Source organism: Rhinatrema bivittatum, chromosome 17 (genome assembly GCF_901001135.1).
Source record: "Rhinatrema bivittatum chromosome 17, aRhiBiv1.1, whole genome shotgun sequence".
Lineage (NCBI taxonomy): Eukaryota > Metazoa > Chordata > Amphibia > Gymnophiona > Rhinatrematidae > Rhinatrema > Rhinatrema bivittatum.
The window spans coordinates 28,397,216-28,410,023 of record NC_042631.1 but is presented as its reverse complement, the minus strand read 5'-3'; the positions used below and the strand labels follow the sequence as shown (position 1 = coordinate 28,410,023).

The 12,808-nt window shown below is 43.8% G+C and overlaps 1 protein-coding gene across 1 annotated transcript in view; it reads left to right on the top strand.

Moving 5' to 3' along the window:
• Positions 1–12,808, top strand: part of TSG101 (tumor susceptibility 101) — a 45,802-nt gene that overhangs the window by 16,068 nt on the left and 16,926 nt on the right. The window contains exons 4-7 of the mRNA XM_029582081.1: positions 511–674; positions 2,624–2,750; positions 6,489–6,546; positions 10,403–10,497. Coding sequence (XP_029437941.1) covers positions 511–674; positions 2,624–2,750; positions 6,489–6,546; positions 10,403–10,497 — 444 coding nt within the window. The remainder of the gene's footprint in view (positions 1–510; positions 675–2,623; positions 2,751–6,488; positions 6,547–10,402; positions 10,498–12,808) is intronic.

Genomic DNA, 12,808 nt, shown 5'->3' with positions numbered 1-12,808 from the left:
GACTAGATTTGAAACGGAGTTGTATTCTTGCCACTAAGACAACGTCATGTGGCATGAAATGTGGCTATTTTACTGGACGCAGCCTGCTCTGCACAGTGTAGAGTTTCCAGCTGGCTCCATTTTTTCAGCCAGTCTTAGTTTTACCCCATTGCTTGTAGGTACTTGTAGTTTTCTTAACAGCAGGACTGCAGGTCTCTGCATGCTGTGGGGTAAAACAAGGACTGGATCATTCTGTCCTGAAAATATGGAGCCAGTTGGCAACCCTAATACTATGAAATAGGAGGCTGAGACAGTGGAGTGTCTTTCTTTTTTTTTTTTCTTTTTTTAAAGATAATTACCCATACAGGGTCATATTAGTTAGTTTATTGTTCTTAAACTTTAGAAATAGTTTTTTTTTACTAAGTAACCATTGTCAATTTAAAATCTCTCCAAACGGAAAATGAGTGAATTTGATCATGAAAAATAAATCTAGCTGTCTTTTTTTTTTTTTTTTTTTTTTGCTTTGTTTAGGCAATATATATAATATTCCCATATGTCTCTGGCTGCTGGACACATACCCCTACAATCCCCCAATTTGCTTTGTAAAGCCCACAAGTTCAATGACCATTAAGACTGGGAAACATGTTGATGCGAATGGCAAGGTTTATCTTCCCTATCTTCACGAGTGGAAACATGTAAGTACAGTGATAACGAAATTGTGATTTTTGGAATTAGCTTGGTTTGACGGCCTTTCCTTCAGAGCCTGTTTCCCATTGGTCTTAGGCCCAACTGAGAGATGCCGGTGTCACTGGAGAAGGTAGGAGAATACGAGCCTAGAGGTGATAGGTTCCGCATCTAAGGAAGAGTCCCGTGAGCTCGCGGAGGAAGAGCAAACAATATAACGCATTGAGATGGTGGCGTGTCGGTGTGCTGAATTAGTCAATAGGGACTCGTGCGACCGAAGCAAGGCCACTGGGGAATTGTGAAAGTTCCAGGAACATTGTGGAGACTTGTCTGTTTTCTTGCAGCACTTCTCTGGCATGTCTAGAATCACTCGGATCCCTCTGGGATGGGAGAACTGGTTCTGAATCTCACTGCGCATACAAGGGGAGGGGGTTAGAGTCGCTCTGCCAGACTGAGGGGTGGGGTGGATAAGAATCGCGCTGTGCAAGCCGAGGGAGAGGGTTCTAAGATTCGCACTGCAGAGACAACGGGGGAGGGGAGGTAAGAATCGCATTGCTCATGCTGGGGGACGAAGCTTTGAATCGCTAAGCATACCCTGGCTGCTTTAGCCTCTTATTGGGCATAGTGACCTTGAAGTTTGATCCAGTGCTCTCAGTAGTACCTGCCAGAAAGGAAAAGCTGGGACCAGTGTGAGAAAGTGTAGAGAGAACGAAAAATGGCAGAATTTTGCATTGTACTGCTACTGCGTTTTCCGCATGGCTTCCGACCTAAGTTTGAATCCTCTGCCATTGACTGTTCTGCTTGGAGCAGTGGTGGGCATTGGTAGTAATTTTACTTTTATGAAGCACCAGTGGTGCACCGCCTCTTAACCTCGTGTGCCACCTGAAGCTCCTCAGTATTTCTCTGTCTCCAGCAGATGAAGGTGGTGCAAAACCTGCAGTTCTGTACCTTAATTAAAAAAAAAAAAAAAAAAAAAAAAAAAAAAAGAGAGAGAAAATCAAAAGAAGAAAAAGGGGAGATTTCCTCCCAGGAGGTTGGCAGGTCCTGGTGGGACCATCCCTCCTGGTGGCAGGATAGAATGAGTAGGGGTTGGGGACCCTAAAATTGCTCTAGCTGTTTTGCCGGGGTGAGAGCTAGTGGTCTGGCTCCCTCCCCTTCAGCAAGGATCACTAGAAGCCTCTGCCACCCTTCGCGCAGGGAGGTACACCTTTTAGTGTTTTCTTAGTAAAGCTGTTTTAAAAAAAACCAAAACTATATTAGCTGTCTCGTGGCAGAATTGTGGGGCATTTTGACTCACTATTGCCATTTTAGATTTTAACAAGTCTGATCACTGATTGTTTTGCCAACTTGATCTTTCTCGATACGGTTCTAGAATGAACGTTGCATTTGTAGCGTCGCCCTGTTAGAAACCTTCTTTGTGGCCTAGTTAGACTGACTGTGCCAGACTGGGCAGCCGCCCAGGTGATAAAGAAATACTTCTGAATCGAATAGCTGGGCAGACTAGATTTTTCTGTCATCTACCGTGGGAGTATGCATGTGGCCTGGTTAGATGAAAAGAGAGAGAAAAAAATTCAAATTATTATTACAGTAAGATATGAGGTACTCTCTAAGAAGAGTTGGGTATTGATGTTCAGATTGCTTTTTTTTTTCTTTCATATTTGTCATACCGTAGCATCTAAAGAACTGTTTGAGGGTCAGAAAATTGAACAGCCTGACATTTTACAGAGACTTGGGTTTCAGGCATCGTAGCCCAAAGAAAGCAAAAGTGACCGATGGTAGGGCTTGTAAAAGTCTGGCTTGCAGTCACTCAGCTTAGATAGATGTGCTACAAAGTGAAGAGAGACAACCAGATGGAGATCTCTCGCTTGCGGCACGTTAATGCAGAGCCCATGTTCGAAAGGCCACTGAACTCGTTTTCTTAAGGGAAAAGCCAGCATTTCTGATTCGCTTTTCCTTTTAGCCGCAGTCAGAATTGTTGGGGCTGATTCAAGTCATGATTGTGGTGTTTGGGGAAGAGCCACCCGTCTTCTCTCGCCCTTCTGTTCCAACAAGCTACCCACCCTACCAGGCAACAGGACCTCCGAACAGTGAGTAGTATTTATTTCTTGAAAAGATTTATGTTCCAAGCACGTGCAGGCGGATCTCAGGTGACAGAAGTCCGTCTTCTCTCACACCCCGATATTGAAAAAGCCATTGATAAGATTTAGACAGGGCAATAAGGCTTAATGACCTGCAACCTAAAACGAAGCCTAAAAGCAGTGTCCTTTTACTGCACTTGCAGTTCGTTCCGGGTTTTTTTTAAAAATTATTTTGTTGCTTTAGAGTATGGGCAGTTTTAACCCTTTGATGCGCCAGATTTTCTGATACATAACTATCAAAATGATGAGCCTCAGAGTATTAAAGAGTCATTGAGCCTGGTATTTCACACAGAATATTAAGAGTGAAAAAATGATTTTGAGGCGAGGCTTTGTTTTAAACACGCTCTGTACTGTGAGGTAGCGAGTCCCTGCTGTAATTACCTCTTTGCTTGTCCTGCCTCTTTGCCCATAGTTCGCGCCAGCAGTAGCTTCATCCTGATGCTGCCAGAGCACTCAACTTTAGGCAGGTCTCATCTTCAAAAATACTATGGACTTTGATTCATTGCTGCTGTCGCAGGGACTGGGGTTTGGGCTGCCACTTGCCATATGGAACAAGCTAATCTAGTCCTTTACTGCAATGCATGCCTGGATCTGTAGTTCTGAATTTCATAGGAAGTCAGAACTTGCACATTCCTGCATGCAATAGGGTAAAACCAGGACTGGACTCACCTGTCTCTTATGACATGGACCCAGGCGGCAACCTCAAGTGGCGTCCTTTTCTAAAATCCTACTTGACCTTTGAATCCTTTGACCAACTAACTTCAGCGTGAAGTCATTTGAGGCAATGCCATGTATACCAGAACTGAACTGCAAGAGGTAGTCGGCACTTAGGGGCTGGAGCATATGGGCCCTGCTACCACCTATGGATGCAAGTGCCTGACAGGGTGGAAGGAATTGTAGAAAGGCCAATGCACGTGCAAAGCCTGTGTTTGTCTAACACCTTCATGTTCCCTGGAAATCATCATTGTGTTTCAGGCTTATGTCAGAGGTATAAAGGTATTTAAATTCTATATGCGTGCCTAGAAGTACCAAGTGAAGCAGTGATGGGCCCTGATTGACTGTCTGAAAGCTGCCCGTAGATCATTTCTTAGTTTCCAGTGACTTTCTTGCCAGTATAAATCTTTTTTACAGTTCTTTTCATTTTCAAATTGAGAAACTTCAAGAATGCTTTGTAACATGAGTTGAAAGTCAAAGCTGAACTAGGTTCTGAACAGAGCAAATTTGGGAGTCAGTGCTATAAGAAGTTGCCATACTGGATCAGACCGAGGGTCCATCAAGCCCAGCAGCCTGTTTGCACGATTTAAAAAAGTAATAAATTACCCTAATTACAAAGCATGACCTTACACAATTGGGACGTATTCTTAGTACTGACCGAGTATCCCATCCAAGCAAGTTGATAAAAATGTTCTCGCAGTGTTGAGGAGGTGACACTTGATGGCAGCACCTAAACATTGCATTGAAGAGCAGTGAGCTGGCTTCTACTATTTCTTTTAATGCAAATTGAGGATTATAGGAGGACGAGAGTATGGAAGCTGGGGTGGCCTATGTGGTGGATGAACTGTATGAATAGGCCAGGAGTATGGCTTCAGCAGTGGCAGTTTGAAGGCTTCTGTGGTTGCGTAATTGGTCAGCCGATGTGTGGCCTAAGTCGCAGCTGTGTAATCTTCCGTTCAAAGGGAAGATCTAAGAGAAACTAATGAAACATTTCGGTGAGTCGAGGGTAAATAAGTTACCGGAGGATGATAAAGGTCAACAAAAAAGAATTTCCCACCCCGTTCTCGTTTTCGAGATACATAGAGCTTCCGATCCAATAAGAATGCTTCCACCTCAGAGCAGAGACAAGCCTTGGGTCGGCAGTAGTCCTTTCAAGGGCCTGTAGGGCCTTCTGTGATAATTCCAGTCAAGGAGCCAGAGGAAATAAGGCTTTGTGATGAGGCCGGGTGGGTCCGCCCCTCCGTGGAGGCCGTCGAGAGGGAGATTGACTCTCTCTTTTACGAGGAGTGGACCAAGATCACGTCAGATCAGTGGGTTCTAGAGATAAGAGATGCCTGCGTAGGACCCCATTGTGTATCCCATGTCAAACAAGAGGCGGTGCGCGATACATTGCAGCGCCTATGGTGCTTAGAGGCTCTAGTGTTCATTCCATAACAGGAGCGGGGCTAGGGAAGGTATTTAGTTTACTTCGTGGTTTCAAAAAAGGAAGGCACTTTTAGGCTCCTTCTGTATGTGCAGAAGGTCGACGCTGTACGGAGTCTCACGTTTTCGGATGGAAATATTCTGAATGGTGATGCGCAAAGGGGAATTTCTGGCCTCCTTGGATTTGACAGAGGCCTACCTATGTATCCCCATCCATCTGGACCATCGGACGTTTCTGCGGGTTGTAGTTCTGGGTGAACATTTTCAGTTTCGAGCTCTTCCTTTCCCAGGACATTCACAAAGGTGATGGTAGTGGTAGTGGCAGTGCTACAGAAGGAAGGAGTTCTGGTTCACCCAGACTTGTGAAACTGGTTCATCTGGGCAAAGGCGGAATTGGAGTGCTGTTACTCGATTCAGTAGAATCTCAGTATCTTGTTTCTAAGCGATTGATAGACCGAGGTTCCTGGGCAGGGTAGATAACCTAGCAAAGAACAATTTGGTCCTATTCCAGTCATTGGAGTACATAGGGGCTCAGTTCGATACCTGCATGGGCAGGGTTTTCCTTACTGCGGAGAGGGTGATCAGGTTGCCGTCTTAGGTGTTTCATCTGCTTCGTCTTCCGGTGTTCAGGGTCTGGGATTTTTTTGCAGCTCCTGGATTCTAAGGCTTCTACGCTTGAATTAGTTCCATGGGCGTTTGCTTACAAGCAACCTCTTCAGCGAGCGCTTCTGTCCCGTTGGATTCCATTGTCGGAGGAGTTTTTACTTGCCTTTACCACTTCGGGGTGCCCCAATTCAGTCTCTCATGGTGGCTGTCTTGTCCCAACTCAGAGAAGGGTGGAACTGGAGATTCCGGATTGGGTGCCGGCCTTACCGGTTGGGGGCGCTGTTTGTCAAGGATAAATGGCTCGAGGTCAGTGGTCAGCAAATGAAGCATCTTGGTCTATCAATCGCTTAGAAACAAGAGCGGTTTGCAGGGCATTGCTTTCCTTTCTGCCTCTGGTCAGAGGTCAGACTGTGAGTCTTCTCGGACCATCTAGCTCCAACCAACAGAGGATAGGAGTCTGCACAGTGATTGTGGCTTAACCCATAGGGACTGGTTTTGGGTAGATCTTTTTGAATCTTAAGTTTAGCAAGTAGTATAGAGAGAAAGCATCAGTGTCTCCCACTTGCTGCAACATTTAAAGAGCTGAGCTGCTAGCTTGGTACTTTCTGGGCTCACATTTATACAGTAAAATCTCCCCAGGCCATGGAGAAGTTTTAATTTCCCTTTATTTGAAAACTTTTGCAATGTTTCCTGCAATTATAAATCCTGGATGGAATTTGCACTTGCATCCTTGCTAATTTAACGCTCAAGGAAAGAAAAAGGAAACGTTTTGCTTTTGCAGAAGCCTCTGTCATGTTTGTATATCTTGTAGAATATAATTTGGCATTTTGTTAACTGCTGTGTAATTTACTTATAGAAATAGCCCACTGCTCTGTGTATTCCTGTGCTTTTGGTGCAGTTCTTCAATAAAAAGAAAAAAATCAAACTTCTTGACTTATTTTGCAGCTTCCTACATGCCGGGCATGCCAGGTGGAATTCCTCCTTATCCTCCTTCAAATCCAGGGTAATGTAAAACTACTGTTTCTGATGTGGTTTTGTTCAGGATAATGCAATAGCTCAGGGGTGGTCAACTCCAGAACCACAAACAGACCTGGTTTTCAGGATATCCACAATGAAAAGGAATGAGAGATTTGCATACCATGAAGGGCAATGCATGCAGATCTATCTCATGCATATTCATTGTGGATATCCTGACAACCTGGCCTGTTTGTGGCTCTCGAGGTCCGGAGTTGGCCACCCTTGTAATATATATATTGTCTTACCAGTGCCAATGGCAGGTTGTTACTATCAGTCCAGAGGCAGAGGGGACTTCAAAGAAAATGAAATATGAATTAACCACGGTCAGTTTTGATCTTGGAAATGTTCAGAATTAACTCGGGTGCTCATGTGTGATCTGTATCTTTCAAAGTTCACTCTGTGATTGAAACACAAACGTTTCTTGTATTGTTGCGGGTACGGTTAGCTCTATCCGTGTTTTGTTTCAGAGATGTCCCACGTCTTTCTTTGGGGAATATGGGCTCTTCATGTGCATGTACAAAAAAATACAAACGGCAAAGCATCTCTGAAACTGGCTTATTCATTTACAAAACAAATAATTTGAAAAACACCAATGGGCTTATGGAGCTTTGAGAAGTCAAAGATCCCTGAGATGTATTGCACACTTTTTTTTTGGCAGAGATTTTTTGGTTTCATTTTTATGCATTCTTGTATGCATTAGAATTGTCCATCCATCTGTCTGTGATCTCGAATCACAGGCCAAACGATAGACATGGACTTGCGGTTGGAGGATTAAGCCAACGTACAATGGTAGTCCCAGGTCCCGATTTTTTACAGCTGTCTTTATTGTAGATCTGCTGTTGAGATGAATATGGGAGACAGGAAGAGACGTTGGCAAGGTCACAACAGCAGGTCAAACCCATAGCAAAGCAGAGTTAGAGAGTCACATCAGGCAGAGAGAGAAGGTATGATAGAGGACACAGATGGGAGTTGGATGTCTTCATGCCAGGGTGAGATGGTGCTCTGACTCTGCCACTGCCACACGAGCACACTTATGCTCCAGTCCTAAAGTTAGTTTGCCTTCTGTATTTTCATGGTACCGGTTTGGTCTAAAGCAATGTGCTCATGCGATTTAGTCTTCAGATTGCTACTTATTATTTCTATAGCATTACTAGATGTATGCAGCACTGTACAGATATACACAGACGGTCCCTTCTCTGTGGAGCTTACAGTCTGAGCAAGACACACAAAGCAAATGAGATATCAAGAAATATATTTATTATAATAAGCAGGTTAAAATTGAGAAGGCCTGGGATTGCCTGTTTTTTGTTCTCTTCCCTGCCTTGTTCTTATTGTAAAGTTTTTGTTTCTTGGACAACAGATCTTTTACTTTTTATAGATGTGTAACGTAGGTGTGTTATGTGCAGTGAGAAGCTGCCTGTTCTCAGAAAACTCCTGCACTGTATTCATACTTAATAGACCTGGAGGCCACTACGATGGAGGCAGACTTGCATGTAATCCCAATCACTGAGATCAGGATTTTGGTCTGATCATCCCAAGAGAAAAAAAACAGAAAAGAGGAGAGGCGGAGGAGCAATTTATATTAAGAGCACAATAGTAGCCTCTGAAATAAAGGCAGAACAGGAAGAAGCTGAATTATTATGGGTTGCCCTGGGAAAACATAAAAGAATTATGTGTCCATGGAATTGTTAAACAGACCTCCTGCACAGGGAAAGAAGGCTTTAAATAAATAATCAGCTTTCCAAAATAGGTTTCATCTGTCCAAGATGATGAACAAAGGAGGAAGCTTAAAAAAAAAAAAAAAAAAAAGACAGTCCTGAATAAGGAGAAATCTTACAAATGGTCACCCTCTGTGGCGGCAAGCTGGGATTTATTTATTTATCACGTTTTATATACCGTCATTCGGTTTCGCCATCATATCGGTTTACAAAAATACGAAGGATACAAGGTTAAGGGGGAATAACAAGGGTTTCAAAAAGGTTCAAACTGTGGATAACATAGGGGTGTGTATCCTTAGTGTGGACAGAATAACTCGGCAGACTGGATGGGATGGAGGGCCATTTTCCCCCATCATCTGCTAATTTACTAGGTTAATTTAAAGCAGCAGATCCCTTATAGGCATTAGCCAAGGGCATTAGCTTGCACATTCTCCCTAAAAAAAAGCCAGCACAAGCAAGTGCTACACCAAAGGCTGCTTCACACTCCAGCCAGATTCCAAGGAATGGCACAGAGCTGAAAGGCTTGGTATTTTTACCAGATGGCTTTAGGTGAGTGTTGTGTGGTGTTCTCTCTCTCACTATGGGAAAGAATCTCATGAATGTCCCGAGTTGCCTCGCGTGCTTCATCTGTTGATCTTGTTGATGTGACTTTCCTATAAATTGGTAGCCCTGGTAACTCTAGTACGGGTTTATAACAGCAGACTCATTTTGGCCTGGAAAGCTCCTGCCTCAATATTGGTTCGTCTATAAGGTGCCATCCGCCTCCTGTCACTTTTGTTACACCAGACAGACATGGCTGTTCCTCTAATAACACTCTTCTTTCTTTCTTTATGTACTTTAATTATTTTAGCCTGGCAATTTTCTCCAGCTCGGTTGGCATTGGGCTTTGTTGGGTTACAGTGCCATGAACCTTTATTCACAGCTTCCCTAGATTTTTTTTTTTTTTTTTTCCATCAAGGTGATGGACTGGATTAGAAACTGCTGGAGCGGGGCCAGAAGGTCCATGGCTCAATTCCAGCATTGGACCTTCCACTCTGCAAGTTGGCTGGGGTTGGGGATATTGCAGAGAAGACGGTTCGTAGGCCCTAGGGGAGAGGAAGGGTGACCCTTAGTGGCTCGATGCTGGACCTATGAGTCCTGGTGCATGGCTCATAGACAAGATGGAGGCAGTCCAGAGAGACTGTTCTAATCATGTTCTGCTATCAAGCTTTCTCTTAGTTTGGGCAGCAGCCTGGGCTTAAATACATCAGGCTAAGAGTCTGCATCAGAATCATTATGTTCTCCGTTCTCCTCCTCGGGTGCTAGGAGCCCTCATTGGAGAACACAGCAGGCCACATAGGTGTGACAGACCTTGTCTGGGCTTTATCATAAGACTCCTCCCATCTTATCCAGCCATCTAAAGTGAGCCTTCAGACTACCAATACAACCGATCTGCTGCGTTGCTGAAACTTACTGTACCTTTCTTCTGCTGGAGTCTATGGATTTCTAAGGGGGATTAACAGCCTCATTTCTAGTGGGTAACCTTTATCACCTGTCCAGTGGAGAAAAATAGAGGTAGAATACAGCTGCTAATCTTTATGGAGGCAGACATGGTGTAAAGTATGCTGAAAATACTGGCTCTTTTATCTGGATAAGCGGCATTTAAGGTTTTGAATATCTAAGATCACCGTATTCAAAAGCTACTTAGCCAGATAAGTGGGACTTATCCGGCTAAGTGGTGGCCACTGAATATCTGTTGACGTTCAGTGGTTGCCATTTAGCTGGACAAATCACTTATCCAGCTAAGTAGATAGCCAGATAACTCTGGCAGGCAATGGGTGTAACTAGATGACATTTCTTATCCAGTAAATTTAGCCAGAGAAGTGCCAGTGTTCTGACTAATTAACTGGATAAGTTAGACCTGCCATAGAGCAGGTGTATCATAGCCAACTAAGACTTATCTGGCTATATAGCAATTTGTATGTGAATATTCAGCAGCATAGCCAGATAAGTCTTATCAGTCTAACTTTCATAAACTGATATTTTTTAATATTGAGGCCAGAGTTTAATTTCTTTATAGTGCTTACCTGTAAATGGAAATTGACGCGGAAAGTGTGTGTCTTACATGCTTATTTCTGTTTCCAGGGGCTACCCAGGCTATAGTTATCCTCCTGGTGGCCAATATCCACCATCCACAGGCCCGTCGCACTATCCTACCCAGCCTCCTGTCACAGCTGCTGGTGAGTAACAGGAAAGGCATCCATTGTCTTCTTATGGGTTAAAGAACTGGGAGGATGTTACATTTCTGTCCGTTGCTGTATGACCTGCCTCCCCACCGAGGGTCTGGTGGGCCTTTTGGACCCAGGGTTGAAGCAGTGTTGAACCGTTTTATCATAAGTCAGAATTGTGAATGGATAACACATTGGTTTCAGGGTTTAAAAGAGCAAGTGTAGTTCTGTCTCAGTTCAAATTAACATGAAAGCTAGTATAACATGCTTGGGCTATAACAGCCCCAAATGCTGGAGTCGAGAGCCAGTTTTCCAGATTAAGGCCTGATGCTGCTTCTGTTAACCTTCTCGATTTAAAGTTATAATCATTGCTCTCACACTACAGCCTGCATACCACGTAGGATTTAGAGAGTCTGTTTCATGGGTTGCAGCAGTGCAGCAGACAAATTTGTATGGCTGCTTGGGTCCTTAGTCTTACTTTAGTTTTTGTTTTGACCCAGCAGCTTCCTCCTGCTCCTTTTGGGCTTCCAGCTCAGTGAGAACCAGGGCTGGGATCCCACACCACAAGGGGATTTTTTTCCCCTTGTGATTTTATAATCCCCCCAGTTTGCAATAGTTCAGTCATTACACTTTCTCTCTCCATATATATATGCAAACATAGTCCTCATTCTCAAAAGACCAAATCCTCTTGTGTGTACTTAAGATCTTTAAGTGCAGGACGACGCATTGCAAATAGTTTTCTAACGCCGTTGCTCAGTTTGGAAGTTATTGTTGCTATTGGTGATTTCTTCCATCAGGTGCCTTCCTGATGAAGCCTTCTGTTGGTGAAACCTGGTTCTGTCACTCTTGGGGTTTATATAAGAGACGTTTTGCGTGTTTTGAACAGCACGGATCTAGACTTTACGGGCTATAACTATAGCAGCAATAAAAGTACATGTACCCCATTTTTTTCATAGTAGTTAGGTTTTTTGGTTTTTGAAAAGGATCACATTGCACTTAAACCAAAGTTTCCATATGTGTTGATTAAATAATATAGCCTAACACTTTAGATGCTATCTTAGCCTATGTTTGAGCATATTGCACTTGACAAACTTTTGTTTTGAGTTTGTGTTCTTAAGTACACACAATATATTTATATTTTTTGGTCTTTTGAGAATGAGTTCTCTTTGGATTGTTTTAATATAAATTGGATTTGGTGGCCATAGGACATTTAGCCATTACAGCGACAGTCCTCAGCCGGGGGCTATGCCGCAGGGATCCTTCCGGGACCCTGAATCCAGCCGGTAAGCGTTGCCTAGGCAAACCGGATAGGCCAGTTTGGTCTTTATGTGCCATCATTTACTGTGGTTATGATGTCAGACTCTCTCATAAAATGTAAGCCTGTCATTCACAAGTGAAGACTATTCATGTGCTTTACTGTGCCTGTCTTGGTTTATTTACTCTCTGACTGTTGAGCTCGGGCTTGCTTTTATTGCAATTCCAAGCAAAAATTTCTGACCGTGTTTGAAAGGGACCCTCAGATGTTTTCAGTACAGTAACACCGAATGCAGCACCTGCTTTCATCAATCCCATCGTGCTGAAGTCTTTGCTCACGAACGTCCTTGTATATACCCTGACCTGTCCCCTCAGTGACCTTTTAGACAGGGAATGTGACCTTCCTCTTATCAGAGCCACCCTACCCACTCTCACCCCATTCATCTGCCTTCCTGATTCTGTTACCGATCTGAAGCGGCTCTGAGGCTACTGCTGTAATCGGACCCGTCCTGCTAAAGGTCAGGCGTCTGTGTGTATCATGGAGGCCGCAAAAACCTGCCCCGGGCTGAGCTAAATATAGATATGCCAGGGCAGGGTTAGGTTTGTTAAAGACAGATTGACTTAGTGCAGTGCTTTAATGTAACCTCTTCCTGACACATGCAAAAAAAAATCTCCTTGGAAATGTCAGGGCCAGAAAATCTGTGCACTGTAGGAGGCCCAGGAAAGAGACTTTTTAAGCTGAAGTTCTCGGGAAGCTTTAAGAATCATTTTATTAATGGCGTATTGTGTAAATAATTTAAATAGGGAAACTGTTTTCCTGCATATCCTGATATTCTGCAGTAGTAAACTGAAATAATTTAGTATTTAGAAAATGATAAAGCGGCAAAACCAGTGAGTCAGCCGTGTGGCCCTGAAAGCAGAGCTTGGTTAAGCAATTTCTTCCGTTAAGAGAGCTTTCTCTGCCGATAAAGTGACCACCACCCCTCCACGCAGGAGACCCAGGAGGGAGGGTCACTGGGCGTGAACTAGAGAGAGGGGATCTTGTATGCTCAGCTGTCCAAGATGATGG